The 15,353-nt window shown below is 36.9% G+C and overlaps 1 protein-coding gene across 1 annotated transcript in view; it reads left to right on the top strand.

Annotated features, from left to right (window-relative positions):
- The window catches only part of AQR (aquarius intron-binding spliceosomal factor), a 91,837-nt gene that overhangs the window by 70,972 nt on the left and 5,512 nt on the right, over positions 1–15,353 (top strand). The window contains exons 28-33 of the mRNA XM_029950686.1: positions 3,055–3,126; positions 4,184–4,371; positions 5,014–5,185; positions 7,975–8,145; positions 12,170–12,255; positions 13,579–13,753. Coding sequence (XP_029806546.1) covers positions 3,055–3,126; positions 4,184–4,371; positions 5,014–5,185; positions 7,975–8,145; positions 12,170–12,255; positions 13,579–13,753 — 864 coding nt within the window. The remainder of the gene's footprint in view (positions 1–3,054; positions 3,127–4,183; positions 4,372–5,013; positions 5,186–7,974; positions 8,146–12,169; positions 12,256–13,578; positions 13,754–15,353) is intronic.

Genomic DNA, 15,353 nt, shown 5'->3' with positions numbered 1-15,353 from the left:
TGATAGAAGAGTTGCTATCTTGGATGAAAAGGTTCCTCAGCTGCAAGGTAGCACACAAGTACGATAAATTGTTAAAAGGCACTGTGAACTCAAGCGAGTGGTGTGACTTTACTCTTTTGCAAATGTTTAGTGAGAATTTTTCACCTAGATATTTTGTTTTAGGGATTGACATAGAAAATATACTTGGGGTGCCTGGGTGGCTCAGTTTGTTGAGTGTCCGACTCTTGATTTCAGCTCAGGCCATGATCTCACGGTTTGTAGGTTCAGGCCCAGCATGGGCTCTGCACTGACAGTGCAAAACCTGCTTGGGATTCTCTCTCTCCTACTCTCTCTCAAAGTAAATAAATAATTGTTAAAATATATAAGTAAAATATACTTTGTTTGGCATTAAATCACATCAGTTCAATAACAAGGAAAATGATACAATCATAATTAACATTTTATGGTGTCGTGCAGCTTTTTACATGGATGTTGTAAAAAAACATTACTTGTAGCATGTCAAATTCTCACTAGACATTTATTTAATTGTGCTATACATATGTAATTAGCATGATTGCTGATAGTATTCCTTAGATTTTTTTATATTTTTAATTTTGAAGTTTTGTTTTTATCATACTTAAACACCTACATCTGGTTTAAGCATTTAAAAACCCTTTAAGCTACTTAACATTAAGAAGGTCAGTCCCCTACTGACCCCTGATAAACCATTCTTTCAACTTTTTTTGTATGTCCTTCATTCTTTCCATTTTTGATATTGTCATTGGCCTTGTGTTGTCGCCACAGGGACTGCATGCACAGTCATATGCTCTCTTCCTTCCTTAATCTGCCCAGTATGGTTATGGTTGTCTTGCTTGGTGATCAGAATCATCTTTTAAAAAGTAGAATCTGGGGCACCTGGGTGGCTCAGTTGGTTAGGCTTCCGACTTCAGCTCAGGTCATGATCTTGTGGTTCATGGATTCAAGCCTGCGTTGGACCCTGTGCTGACAGCTCAGAGCCTGGAGCCTGCTTCAGATTCTGTGTCTTTCTCTCTTTGCCCTTCCCCCACTCATGCTCTGCCTCTCTCAAAAATAAATAAACATTAAAAAAAATTTTTTTTAAGTAGAATCTATATATATGTTTTTGGTAAGTTAAATTGCATTAGATTTTCAAAGTTATTTTTCAGAAAGCAGGCTCTTTAAACCATCTTCTTTGAGCTGCTTCCACACTCTTTTACATAGCATGTCTACTATCCTGAGAGTCCGTGCAGGAATTTGTGAGAAAATGTGGCTCTTGAAACTCCTCCTAAGCTCCCACAAGTATGACCTAATTAATCCTGGTAATAGGGAAATGCAGCATCAGATAGAGCTAGAGAAGACACCCATCCACCAAGCAAGACAACCATAACCGTACTGGGCAGATTAAGGAAGGAAGAGAGCATATGACTGTGCATACAAGTCCCTGTGGCAACCACACAAGGCCAAATGACAATATCAAAAATGGAAAGAATGAAGGAAATACAAAACCTTTAGGCGTTTTCAGTAGGAAACACTATAGAATTAAACCTTAACTTTCATCATTGGATGTCCAATGGAAATTCATCTCAACTATTTATCTTGGACAAATAGATACAAGGTAAAAATGAACAGCACAGAGATTATAGTACTGTATACATAAACAGTACTGCTTTTCATTGAAAAGCAGAGAGTTAATTATCATTAAGAGTATACATGCTCCTACCTTCTACCTCCCTAGAAAACAGACTAAGAGGAGAAAACCTGAAAAACCCAAAACAAAGGAACTCTAATTTGTACTTAGTGAGATTCTCAAAGAAGGCAGTTTACCAATAAGACAAGGAAGAGGATGTCGCACTAAAGTAACAATCAGAATTAGAAGTGGAGAGCAAGGAAAACACGTTGAGAATAGATCTAGAGGAAAATTAGGCAGATGGAAGTAATCATCAAAGAATGAAAATTCCTTATGTTGGAGAACGACTTGATTTTTCATTATAAGCATGCAGTGCCCGACGTTACTAGAAAGTGGGCTAGTGGAAGGATATAGACATCAAACAAGTAAATATACAGTTAGAATTACAAATTGTGATGTGCTGTGAGACAAATGGACAGAGTTCTGTGAAGTCACTTTTAGATTGGGAGGTCAGAGAAGACCTGGAGAAAGTGGGTTTCAAGCTGGTACTTTGAGAAAAAGGCAAGCAAACAAAGAATGAAGAAAGAATAGTATTGCAGAGGGCATGAAGCTGGAACCATTTTGCCATTTCTGAGAAAATGAAATAGGTCAACATGGTTGAAGTTTAATTAGTAAGGAGAAAAGTAGGAGAGGAAGCAGGGACCAAATTGAATATAGGCCCTTATTAGTATATCTCTTGCAGGCCATGTTCAGAGATTTTTTTTTTTCCTAAGACAGTTAGAAGCCATTGAAGGTTTTGAAACCAGTTGGTAACATGATCTGACGCCTGTTGTATCAGTGGTTTATGACAGACAAGCCAGGAAGGGGAGGGACTAGAAAAGAGATTTCTGGCAATAGAGCGGTGGCTTCAGTTTCAGTGGTGTGGTGGTGGTGGAAATGGAGAGGGAGTTTTGAAGATAAAATTTCATGCTTTGGTGACAAATTGAATGCCAGGGATGAAACAGGTAGATCATCGTGTGCTGGATAGGATTCATAAGGGGGAAAAAAATGCTCCCAAATACTACCTAGGGTAAGAGTATCAATGGAAATGACCTCATATATAATCATAAATTCATTCTTGCTTATGTAGACCTTAAAGAACTGAATTGAAAATAACTAAATTGATGTGTAATGCAAGAAATGATCTGTGAGATCTCCTCAAGGTAGAGTTGTTTATTTAGGGGGCTTCCCTGAGGTTTGAGACTTGAACTAGAAAAGTGGGCATCATAATAAGTAAGATTATGAACTTTCTGTTTGAATAATTTGTATGATGTTATTTTTATCTGATATTATTTGGTTTTTCTGGGGAAGAGTTGTTATGGTGGTAGTTGTTTGGCTTTCAAGCTGTCTTTGTGACCAGATTTCCTTTCTCCTTTCTCTCCATTTCTCAGTATGACAACATTTTAATGGAAGAGGCTGCGCAGATTCTGGAGATAGAAACTTTTATACCTCTTCTTCTACAGGTAAGAGACTCAGATCTGAGACAAAGAAAATAGAGTTTGAAGAATTCCGGGGGGCAGTGTCAAAAAGCTACATGGTTTTGGGGTGCTAATTGCCATAATTACATATTCTCTTTAACTTCATTATGTTTGCTAATCTATTTTAAGCCTGTAAACTTCCCTTAATCTGTTCACTGGTTATTTAGTAGTTTGTTTTGTTTCCGGGAGTACTATTTAAAAATTCATAGTTTATCTTTAAGTTTTGAAAAGACTTAGTAATTTTAATCAAGAAAATTACATTGTTATGCAGTTTGGAGGGTAGATGAGCTATTTTTTCATTTCTTTTGTTAGAGTTGTTTCTAGAATTGTTTTTGATGTTAGCTGAGTACATTTGCTTTTATTTTATGCCTAAATTTTTTTGAGCCAACTCGTGATGTTTAAGAATGTTTCTTATTGTACAATAGTCTTTACTATGTAAGAATTAAAAACAAAATGTGGAATTCCCAATTTAAGAGTACAGACTGCTTTAATTTATAGAAAAATTGAGTTCTAAAGTTGTTTTATAAGCCAAGTTATTTTGGAGTTGGAATGCATTTTATCAGGGTATGTTTCAAGGAAGAAGGAGGAAATTGAAGCAATACTGTGGGAAATATTAAAAACATAATTTTTACTGCTTTGGAGGTTTTCAGACCTGGCTCTTGGCATAATTGTGATACAAGGTGTCTACCCTGACATCCTTATATTTCCGTGCTTGGGCATCTGTTTCTTTCTGTGTACCCTTTGCCTAACTCTGACCTGAGTCTGGATTGCCCTACCTGGTAAAGTAGAGTAATTTCATGCTTGCCTTCTCAATCCCTCCACCCTCCCTCACCCACTGTGAGCCACAAGGGTGATGGCACCTGTTCGTGCTTCACAAGTCATTCTATACATTTGCCATATTTCTCTCTCTGGAGCTGGCAAATCTGAATTAGTAAGCTAATAAAGCTGTATTGTAAATAGCAGGACTCTTGTACGATAAATTGGAGACTAACGGGATAATATACTAATCGGAGCATTTTGTCATCTCACTTTTCATTTCTAGAATCCTCAAGATGGTTTTAGCCGACTGAAACGCTGGATTATGATTGGTGATCATCACCAGTTACCCCCAGTCATTAAGAATATGGCCTTTCAGAAGTATTCAAATATGGAGCAGTCTCTCTTCACTCGCTTTGTCCGAGTTGGAGTTCCTACTGTGGACCTTGATGCTCAAGGGCGAGCCAGAGCAAGGTAGAGGAGCCTTAATTACTCCCTGTTTACGAACTCCTGTTCCATGATCCGAGTAGTTGATAGCGTATTCTGTAGAGACTGTAGTGTTCTCAGCTGTCTAGGAACTTGGCATCTACAAATCTGACAAAGTGCCTATGTTGCCTTTTGCATAGTATGTGAACTAAGTTATTTCCTGCACTTCATTGACTGAGATTAATGTATATAACTTGTAAATTGAGGGCTTCTTTTCTCTTTTGCTTTCACTTTCATTTTGAAATCTAAAGCAAAATGTTAACAAGAGAAATACATGCCAGTTCTTAACTTATATTAAGTATATAGGCCCCATCTCATAATTGCCTCAACATATTCCTCAAATTGCAGACTCTTCCCTGATTTTTTAATTTAAGGATTAAAGATAATACTTACCTCGTAGTACATAATAGAGCTTCATCTCTATAGTATCGTCAAGTCTTCTGACCTTTGGTTGCTTGAAGCAGGGAGGCAAAGTTGAAAATGCATTATTCCTAAAAAGATGAGAGCAAAATAGTTAACATGAGAATTAAAAGGAACAGTACAGTTCCTTAGGAACGCCCTTATGTATATTAAAAGGAGATTTTACATTATTAATATTTCCTGTTCGGGGTGGGATTTGTCTTTGGGAAGCTTGTGTAACCTCTACAACTGGCGGTACAAGAATCTGGGAAACCTACCCCACGTGCAGCTCTTGCCGGAGTTTAGTACGGCAAATGCTGGCTTGCTTTATGACTTCCAGCTCATCAATGTGGAAGATTTTCAAGGAGTGGGAGAGTCTGAACCTAATCCTTATTTTTATCAGGTAAGAAAAAATATAAAACTTTTAGATTTATTTTGCATTTGTCTAGCTGAATTACTACCTAAATTATACTGAACCATTTGGTTAACCATTGAACAAAGGAAAACTAGGTCCCCACCTCACACACAGCACAAAAATTTCAGTTTCAGATAGATTAAAGATACACACACCAAAGAAAAGAAACTATAGACATATAGAAGAAAATAGTGATGAATATATATGTTGGGATGAGAAAGGCCTTAAGCTTGTTACCAAAAGCAGAAGTCATAATGAAAAATATTGATGGGAGACAAAATTTATTTTCAAGATTTAACAAATAGTAGGTTTGAATTCTGAACATATATACGGAACTCCTATAAATCACATTTTATAATAATCAGTACCCCCACAGAACAATGCATTAAGGACAAGAATATGCTTTTTCACACAAAATAAGACATCCGTAGAACTCTAAGTCACTGGACCATATTTTCACCTCTAATAATACTCTTCATGGAGTAGGTTTGGGGAAATTCTACACTCATGCAATGCTAGTAGGAAAGCAGTTTGGTGAACAAATTGTATCTATTAAAAGCTGTGTTCTGACTCCAAAGAATTTATCCTAAAAAATTATTGGACAAGTTTGCAAAGACTTATATGCTTAAATGTCTATCATATCTTTTTCTTTTACTGCATAATATTTTAGAAAAGGGAAACAACCTAAATATCAGTGGGGAGTAATTGCATTATTAACTTTTTCATATAATGAAATAATGAATAGGCACTAAGAATCATAAGATGATAACTTTGTTTACTGACAGGAAAGATGTTTATGCTATATTAAATGAAAAAAAGCTTTCAAAATACGTTGTGTAGGGTCCTCTTCTAATTTTTATTTATTTATTTATTTTTAAAGGTAATAATTTTTTTTAATGTTTATTTTTGAGAGAGACACAGAGTGTGAGCAGGGGTGGGGCAGAGAGAGAGAGGGAGACACGGAATCTGAAACAGGCTCCAGGTTCTGAGCTGTCAGCACAGAACCCGACACGGGGCTCCAACCCTTAAACCCAGAGATCATGGCCTGAGCCGAACTCAGACTCTCAGCTGACTGAGCCACTGAGGCACCCCCCCGCCCGCCCCCCGCATTTTATTTTTTAAGAGGATCAACAAAACATAGAAGTATACACATAATCTATATTAAAGATCCAGCAACATATACACCAAAAGATTTTATCTATATTAGAGCTGATCTTTAGATAAATGTAGTTGTTCTTAGTACAGACAAAAGATTTACAGTCATGTAGCTTCTCTTCCCTCCTGTTTTCCAAAGAACTAGAAAAGTTAAATAAAAGAGGTAATTCAAGCTGTGTGAATATAACCAATAATCAGAATATAAATGATTTTTCTGAAGGTCTTCCAGAGCTTTCGTTTTGCCTTTACATGAAATCCAGTTTCTTGTCCTTTTCTTTTGATTTTCATGTCATGTTTTATATTCTCATTTTACTTTCTTCTCTCTTCTGATGCTTTTTAATTTAGTCTCTACTGAACTGAACAAAGCAGCCTTGTGTTCACTTTCCTCCCTTTCAGGTTCAGCTAAGTATAAATGTAAGCCAGACTGACCAATTTGAGGCCACATTCTCCTCCCACTTTATTTTTTTTCCACGGTAAACTTTTATTTATTATTATTTTTTTTTCCATAATATTTTATTGTCAAATTGTTTTCCATACAACACCCAGTGCTCTTCCCCACAAGTGCCCTCCTCCATCACCACCACCTCTTTTCCCCCTCCCCCTTCCCCTCAACTCTCAGTTCATTTTGAGCATTCAATAGTTTCTCAAGTTTTGCATCCCTCTCTCTCCCCAACTCTCTTTCCCTCTTCTGCTCCCCCTGGTTCTCCATTAGGTTTCTCCTGTTTTCCTGTTAGACCTATGAGTGCAAACATATGGTTTCTGTCCTTCTCTGCCTGGCTTATTTCACTTAGCATGACACTCTCAAGGTCCATCCACTTTACCCAAGAGATACAGAAATGCTGATGCATAGGAGCACATATACCCCAATGTTCATAGCAGCAATGTCAGCAATAGCCAAATCATGGAAAGAGCCTAAATGTCCATCACCTGATGAGTGGATCAAGAAGATGTGGTATATATACACGATGGAGTACTACATGGCAATGAGAAAGAATGACATATGGTCTCTTCCCATTTTAAAGTGGTCTGGTAGAGGTGGCAACTGTAAGAAGAGAACAAACACAAAACACACTAACAAAAATACTAAGAAGTAGAAGGGAAAAAGAATAAAACATTCTGCTCCAGTTGAGAGCCACTACAGTACTGCCAGATACATATGCTATTAGACTAGATTTTCTTCCGGCTTCTTGAGATGGTTACCTTGCTCCTTTGTGTTATTATTTCTTTCATACCTACAGTTGCAGGGGCGCCTGGGTGGCTCAGTTGGCTAAGCATACCTACAGTTGCAGTATATTGTAGCAGAATATTATTGCCCTTTATTATGATTGTGGTGGTCCCAGAAATATTAAGCCCTTAAGTTGGTAACTTATTTTATGATTACTCCATATATAACTGATATATTTATTCCAAATGTCAGAGAAATCATTCCCATATACTCTTTGTCTATCAGTATTAATCTGGGATAGAGGTATCCCTCAGTTTTATGGAAGAATGTTCAGTTATCCAAGTTAACTTCACTTCTTTAGTTGTGATAAATAAATAGTTGTGCCAGTTTGCCATTCTTTCTGTAAAATTGAAACAAAAGAAAATAAATAAATGATCTGATTATGTTTACATTACAGAATCTTGGAGAAGCAGAATATGTAGTGGCACTTTTTATGTACATGTGTTTACTTGGTTACCCTGCTGACAAGATCAGTATTCTTACAACATATAACGGGCAAAAGCATCTTATCCGTGACATTATCAATAGACGATGTGGAAGCAATCCATTGATTGGAAGACCAAATAAGGTAATTTTATGAATATATGTTCTCTTATTCATCATGTTGGCAAGATGGAAAAATTTGTAATTATGAGTTATTTATATTGTTCTACTTTGTCTCTTTGCTATCTCCTTTCAAGATGTGAGAAAATGAAATAATAGGAACTATAAATAATTCTTTGGCAGTCCTATCTGAGATTGTTAATTGGTTTATTGTGAACTCATGTCTCATCTACCACATTAAAGATTTTTGTTGATGATAATCAGAAGTAAATGATCCTAAAACTTTTTGTTGGTAAAATGAAGGATAATGAAATTACATTATTTATGTACTATTATAATAGAAATAGAAATTGTAGAAGTTTTTATTTTGTTATTTTCCAAAGGTATAATTTATACTGCTTTTTATTGTATGTGTGCGGGAGAGTGCTTTTTCTTCAGTATCAGGGAAGATTGTAAAGTACCTTCAGACCTGAGGATTATTTTTTATACTTTTTAAGTTTTTTATGTAGTATGGAATAATATCAAATAAATATAAAGATACTTGATTATATCAACAAAGGGCTGAAAATTTAGAATAACAAATATATGTTACTAATGATGAAATTAAGACCTTGGTTATAAACATGGCTCTGCTCTTACTTTTTCTTGGAAATCATCTAAGAGTAATAGGAAAATGGAAGGAGAAGACAAATGCCATTGTTACGGAGATGACACAGATCAGGTGACTAAGAACAGAAAGAAAATGTGGGAAGAAGAGAATTTAGGGGACCAATCTTGAAAGCACTTTCTAAGATGAGTGGCACAGTTTGAAGTGTAAGAGCCACCTTCTTGCTACTCAACAATGAACGTGGCACTTAGAAGGATTCCTGGTCCCAGATTGGCTCAAAGAAGCCTTCATGTTCACCAAAAAGCAAACTGTCTCTTACAGCAGCAGAGGAACAGAGAACCTTCTGTTGGGAAGACCTCCCAGCCTTTAGGAAACTGCCCAGTCACCCCAGCTTAACCTCTTGTACGTAGCTGATCCAAGAAACCCCTTTATTCAGTGATGAAAGAGTGAGAGAAAGGAACCCAGCACAAAGCATACTGGCGAACGTTTGCTTCAGATAGCATGTTGGCCTGGAACAGATGAAAACATCGAATGCACATTTGGCTGTGGATTTTAAAATGCTTAATGAAGTAACCGTTTCTGTGAGGGAAGGCTACTAAGCGTACAAATGGAAGAACTCGGGAAGAGATGAAATGTGAGCTGGAAGAAAATAAAACAAAAACCCAGAAATGGAGACAGTTGAAAGGAGTACAGGACACACCGAACACTTCATAAAGAATGTGGAGTGTGAAGGTGGGAAACTAATAGCTTTGAAACACAGTGGAACCTCAGTATCTGAGTCCTTTTATTATTTGTAGCAGAAAATTTTAACTGAAATAATAAAGGAAAGTTACTCCCTCTCACACAAGAAGACCAAAACGGAATGGTTCACGGGTTGGATTATAGAATGACTCCTTCATGTCATCACAGACCAGAATGCAGCCCATCCTTCTGCTCTGTCATTCTCAGTGTGTGAGCCCATTTCTCAGCAAGTTCTCCACATGGTCAGTTTGGGAACACATTTCCAGGGATTACATCCACATGTAAGAGCAAAGGACTTAAATCCAAAATATAAGGACTTCTATGACAGTCATTGTTAAATAAAGACAATCCGATACAAAATTGGCAAACGAATAGGCACTTCACATAGGAAGACATAGGAACGGCCAATAAGCACATGAAAAATGCTTACCATCATTCATCGTCAGGGAAATACATTAAAACTACAGTGACGTGACACAAAGTAGAATGGCTAAAATTGATGAGGTTGGCAGTATACCAACTATTGGCAAGGGTGCAGAGAAACTGGAACTCTGAATCTGAAACAGTGCTGGGGGATGTGTAAAGTGACTTAGTACCTTTGGAAATTTGACAGTTTCTCATGAAGTTAAACGTACACTTAACATACAACTCAGTAATTTCACTCCTAGATAGTCATTCAAGAGCACTGAAAACATATGTTCACAAAAATGCTTATATATGAATTGCAGCTTTATTCAAGATAGCCCCAAACCAAATGCAGCCACTGCAGCCACTGTGGAAAACAGTAAGGAGGTTCTTCAGAAAGTTAAAAATAGAGCTACCATATGATCCAGCAATTGCACTACTGGCTACTTACCCAAAGAATATAAAAACATGATTTCGAAGGGATATACGCACTCTTGTGTTTATAGCAGCATTAGTAACAGTAGCCGAGGTACAGAAGCAGACCAAGTGTTCATGGATTGATGAATGGATAAAGAAGATGTGGTACACACACACACACACACACACACACACACACAGTGGATTGCTACCCACTTTTCGTTAAAAAAAGAATGAAATCCTGCCATTTGCAGCAACGTGGATGGAACTAGAGAGTATAATGCCAAGGGAAATAAGTCAGAGAAAGATATCATATGATTTCATTCATGTGGAGATTAAAAAACAAAATGAATGAGCAAAGGAGGGGAATACAGAGAAATTAAGAAACACTCTTAATTATACCGAACTAATGGTTACTGGAGGGGAAGAGCGTGTGGGAATGGGTTAATAAATAGGTGATAGGGAGTATCTTTTGCCATGATGAGCACTGAGTGATGTGTAGAATTCTTGAATCACAATGCTGTACACCCGAAACTAATATAACACTGCATATTAACTAATGGGAATCAAAATTATAGCAAAACAAAAAAGATCGTGTGAAAGCAGAAACAACCCAAAAGACATGAGCAGATAAATGGATAAACAAATTGTGGTATATCTGTTCATTGGAATACTGTTCAACAGTAAAAAGGAGTGAACTTCTGATGGGCACAATACAGGGATGAATCTTGAAAACATGCAAAGTGAAAGAAGCCAAACAAAAAAGAGTACTTTTTATTTGCATGGAATTTTAGAACAGGCAAAAATAATAAAAAATAATCAGGCAAAAATAAACAGGCAAAAATTAATAGTGACAGAAAGCAGATCAGCAGTTGCCTAGGGTTTGGGGATACAGCTTTGACGACAAAGGGGCCTGAGGGGATGCACGTCTTCATTATGGTGGTTATCTAGGGGGTGGTGTATTGTCAGAATTTATCCAAGTGTACTCTTAGAGTGAGTGCATTTTATTATTACCACTTACACTACTGTAAAGTTGATTTAAAAAGAAATGTTTTATAAAATTCCTAAATGTATGGATCATGCATTAGAGTTTGTGCAAATAAGCATTTGAACTTTTTTGGTTGAATTAGTGAAAAAGAGAGAAATGCCTGAGTGCCAGTATTAGACTGGAACCTGCATGAACTTTTCCTATTTATTTTATGTTTTATTTTTTTATTTAAAATTTTTGAGAGACAGAGACAGCGCGAGCAGGGGAGGTTCAGAGAGAGAGGGAGACACAGAATCTGAAGCAGGCTCCAGCTCAGAGCCCGAAGCGGGGCTCGAACCCACGAACCACGAGCTCATGACCTAAGCCAAAGCCGGACGCTTAACCGACTGAGCCACCCAGGCACCCCGAACTTTCCTATTTGTACATATATTTTCAAACTGAACAAAAAGGCCTATGAAAATTACTTGTTTGGTTTTTTTTGTCAGGATTCTGTCGATGAGAACTAAGAATACATTAAATACTAAGCATACTAGGTTATGTTGCTGGACATCAAACTGGGATGCCAGCTAATGAGATAAACAGAACCTGCGTTGATGGACTTGGGCCATGTGGTTGGGGGCAGACTGTTAACTCTACAGATAGTTATTTCATTGTCAGTAGAGGTAAAGATGCGTGCTGTAAGTGTAAATAACATGGGGACAAAGCCTCCTCTGGTTGCTGTGGTCTGTTTCATAGTGTTCATTAACTGGTTTTCCCAATTCCAAGTATATGGTCATGTTTCCTTTGGGATTATTTTAATGAGAAGATTTTTGTGCTAGCATATGATTTAAATGATCTCTCTAGAGTATATGCTTTTGAAAAGATACCAAATTTTCCATTTTTTCTTCCTAGGTGACAACTGTTGACAGATTTCAAGGTCAGCAGAATGATTATATTCTTCTTTCTCTAGTACGAACCAGGGCAGTGGGCCATCTGAGGTACTGGAGGAAAAATGTTTATATTATCAAACTTTACTGTCTACTTTAATTTTGAACTTCTGTAACTAAGTGGCTTTAAATTTTTTTAAGCTTAAAGTATAATTAATTATTACAGCAGGTTTTTGGTTTCGCAAGCTTTTTGGTGAAGTGTAACAATATGAGATTCTTTGTATAGTTAACTCCTGTCATTGCATCTGAATTTTTAAATCTTAAATATATTTAGTACATTTACTTTTTAATCTTCAGTAATAAAGATAGCATTTTATTATAAAATCTTAATATATGATGTTTGTTGGAAACGGTGTCAGAAATTAAAAGAGTAAGGTGGTAAAAATAATCCTTAGAGTACATTTCTCATTACATAGGATTTCTGACTTTTCCCCTCACACAGTCTTTTAGCTTCACTGTTAGAGGATAAAGGAACCATTTGTTCTCCTAGGATTAAGAATTGTCAAAACAAACAATAATCTATTTTTATCATTTATTGTGATGTATTTATGTGCTAGAGAATTATGGGAATAATATCTTCTTATTACAGAGCAGCCGTTTAGTTTTATATAAACCTTTATCTCATATGACGTACTACCAAAACTATAATGAGAGTTCATTTTATTATTTTATTTGGCAGATATAAAGAAAAAAATTCTTCAAGCTCTTAAAATGTTGTCATTAAGGCAAAATCTGTTTGGAGCTTAGCCCCAGTGATCAGGTTCCATTAGACTGATAACTTTTATTATGTAAGAGTAAACAAAGATGTAATTTTCAAGAAATTGTTTCAGAACTACTGCATCCTAAAATAGTTTATTTTTGCTTATTTATCAATCACGTATTTGCAGACTAACTTTTCTAAGAAGCAGTTCCTTTTCCGCATTGAGATTTTTAGCTACTGTCTGAATAGGGCATCATTATGATTGTAATTAAAATCTCTCCAAAACTCAACAGAGTGAATACATGAAAACTGCCTCATTTAGTCCTCATCTTTTTTTCTTACTGTCTAGTGCTTTTGTATTTTTCACATTCTTAGGACGTGACTTCTTATACCGTAATACTAATATAGCCACGTAGATCTTTTAATTAGTGTATTGGTCATGATTTCCCCCCTCATGAAAATAAAAACATGGAGGTCGATGATAAAGCATTAACCTTGATTGGCCTTGATTAACGTACTATTTATTAAGTTCTTAAGAAGCTTAACTTTTTATTGCTAAGCTTAACAGGAATACTGAGTGGAAGCTATTAAAAAAACAAAAAAGAAAGAAAAAAGCTGCAGACTTATGTTATTAATCTTGAACTGTCTTAATTACTTTTGTTTGTTTTCCAAAGGGATGTCCGTCGGTTGGTGGTGGCCATGTCTAGAGCCAGACTTGGACTGTACATTTTTGCAAGAGTATCCCTCTTCCAAAACTGTTTTGAACTAACTCCAGCTTTCAGCCAGCTCACCGCCCGTCCACTTCATTTGCATATAATTCCAACAGAACCTTTCCCAACCAGTAGAAAGGTAGGATTCTTTCTTCACTATATAGAGCAGCCTTTTTACAGAGTGTGCCTCGGAACTGATAACTTTTATTATGTAAGAGTAAACAAAGATGTAATTTTCAAGAAATTGTTTCAGAACTATTGCATCCTAAATTTTGCATCACATAGATCATCCAGTCACTGGTTAGAGTACTCCTTACACTGTGGAACTGAATTCGATTTTCTGTGCAAAATAATAATACATGCTAACATCGAGTACTCACTAGGTATCAGGCAGTTAGCTCTTTACATGCATGATCTCACTTCATCTGAGTAGTAGTCCTGTTCAGTAAGTTTTCTTATGAACTCCCATTTTGTGTATGAGGAAACTGAGGGTTAGCAAAGTTACGTAGTTTTGTCATGCATCTCATAGATGGAGAATCCGAGATTTGAAAACCCAGGCAGTGTAGCTCCAGAATCCTTGTTATCACTGTACTGCACTGTCTCTCTTCAGCCTTTTAAGGGGAACATAACTAATTACTTGAAAAGAGTAGTAAATGCTTTAGCTCTTGGAGAATCCTTAGGAAACCTACACTTTTGGAGAATGTAGGAGGGAATAGCACATTCACTTAACAGAGGACATGCTCAGAAATGCCATTCCTTCCTCATCCCTGCTGCCATTTTTTTAAACGTTTTTTTTTTTTTTTTTTTTGAGAGACAGAGAGAGACAAAGCATGAATGGGGAAGGAGCAGAGAGACAGACACCGAACCCTGCTGCCGTTTTTAAACCTCTTGTCCTTGCTCCCCTTTCCCACCCCCACCCCAAAGAGTGACCAGTCCCTTTAATTTCTGTTTTATCCTTCTTATATTTCTTTTGCTTAAAGAAGCAAATAACTTGTTTATTTTCTTATATTGTTTTCTTTCTGACAAAGTTTAGCATGCTAATTAATCTGTAGGCTGTGACTTTTGGGTTTTGCATTTTTCATTTCATGCAGGGTCTTAGAGATCCATTCGGATTTTATTTATTTATCTAGCTATCTATCTATTTATTTATTTTGAGAGACAGAGAGAGACAGCACAAGCAGGGGAGGGTCAGAGAGAGAGGGGGAGACACAGAATCTGAAGCAGGCTCCAGGCTCTGAGCTAGCTGTCAGCACAGAGCCTGATGTGGGGCTCGAACCCACTAACTGCAAGATCATGACCTGAGCTGAAGTCGGACACTTAACCGACTGAGCCACCCAGGCGGCCCCATTTGGATTTTAAATAAAGCTGCTTTAAATGTTCACAGTACACTTCTTTGCCCTCCCCTCCCCCACTCCCCCTTCTGGAAAAAGAAAAAGATTAAATTCGGTGTATTTGTTTTATTATAAGGCTGAATACTTTTTTTTTTTTTTAAACTGCATTTGTTTTTTTAAAGCAGTGCTGCTGTGGAGGAATAGAAGGATGAGCAGGGAATGATATGATGGGGCGGAGTCACGTAAAAACCTTGAATGTCAGCCTCTGAAGTCTAGACACAATCCTGTAGCTCTGAACTTCTCAGTCTTTTCGTGGGCTAATTATTACACAGGCAGATTCCTAGCATAGGATCCAAGGCAGTTTTCTTACCCAAAGGCTTCAGGGACACACCTGGGGACACATCTGGA

This window comes from Suricata suricatta, chromosome 9 (assembly GCF_006229205.1).
Source record: "Suricata suricatta isolate VVHF042 chromosome 9, meerkat_22Aug2017_6uvM2_HiC, whole genome shotgun sequence".
In the NCBI taxonomy this organism is placed as follows: domain Eukaryota; kingdom Metazoa; phylum Chordata; class Mammalia; order Carnivora; family Herpestidae; genus Suricata; species Suricata suricatta.
The sequence above is the reverse complement of the archived record's forward strand: the minus strand, read 5'-3'. Positions and strand labels throughout refer to the sequence as shown.